The 262-nt window shown below is 42.4% G+C and overlaps 1 protein-coding gene across 1 annotated transcript in view; it reads left to right on the top strand.

Annotated features, from left to right (window-relative positions):
• LOC111831099 (ribonuclease TUDOR 1-like) overlaps positions 1-262 on the top strand; it is a 6,072-nt gene that overhangs the window by 377 nt on the left and 5,433 nt on the right. Inside the window, exon 3 of the mRNA XM_023784645.1 lies at positions 129-246. Coding sequence (XP_023640413.1) covers positions 129-246 — 118 coding nt within the window. The remainder of the gene's footprint in view (positions 1-128; positions 247-262) is intronic.

Here is a 262-nt window from a genome sequence, read left to right as displayed (position 1 = left end):
GGAAGCAAGAGAATTTCTGAGACAACGGCTTGTGGGCAAACAGGTATTGAGTTGAGCTTTCTACACTAATCATTGTCTTTGTTGTGCTCACATATAAACAAGATTTGGTTTCTTTTTCCCTGCAACAGGTTATTGTTCAAATGGAATACTCAAGGAAAATCACCCAAGCAGATGGTCCTACCACATCTGGAGCTGCTGATAGGTTCATGGATTTTGGCTCAGTGTTCCTTCCATCTGCTGCCAAAGGTGATTCCGATGAAGT

This window comes from Capsella rubella, unplaced genomic scaffold (assembly GCF_000375325.1).
Source record: "Capsella rubella cultivar Monte Gargano unplaced genomic scaffold, Caprub1_0 scaffold_117, whole genome shotgun sequence".
Taxonomy (NCBI): Eukaryota; Viridiplantae; Streptophyta; class Magnoliopsida; order Brassicales; family Brassicaceae; genus Capsella; species Capsella rubella.
This window is presented reverse-complemented; position numbering and strand designations above follow the sequence as displayed.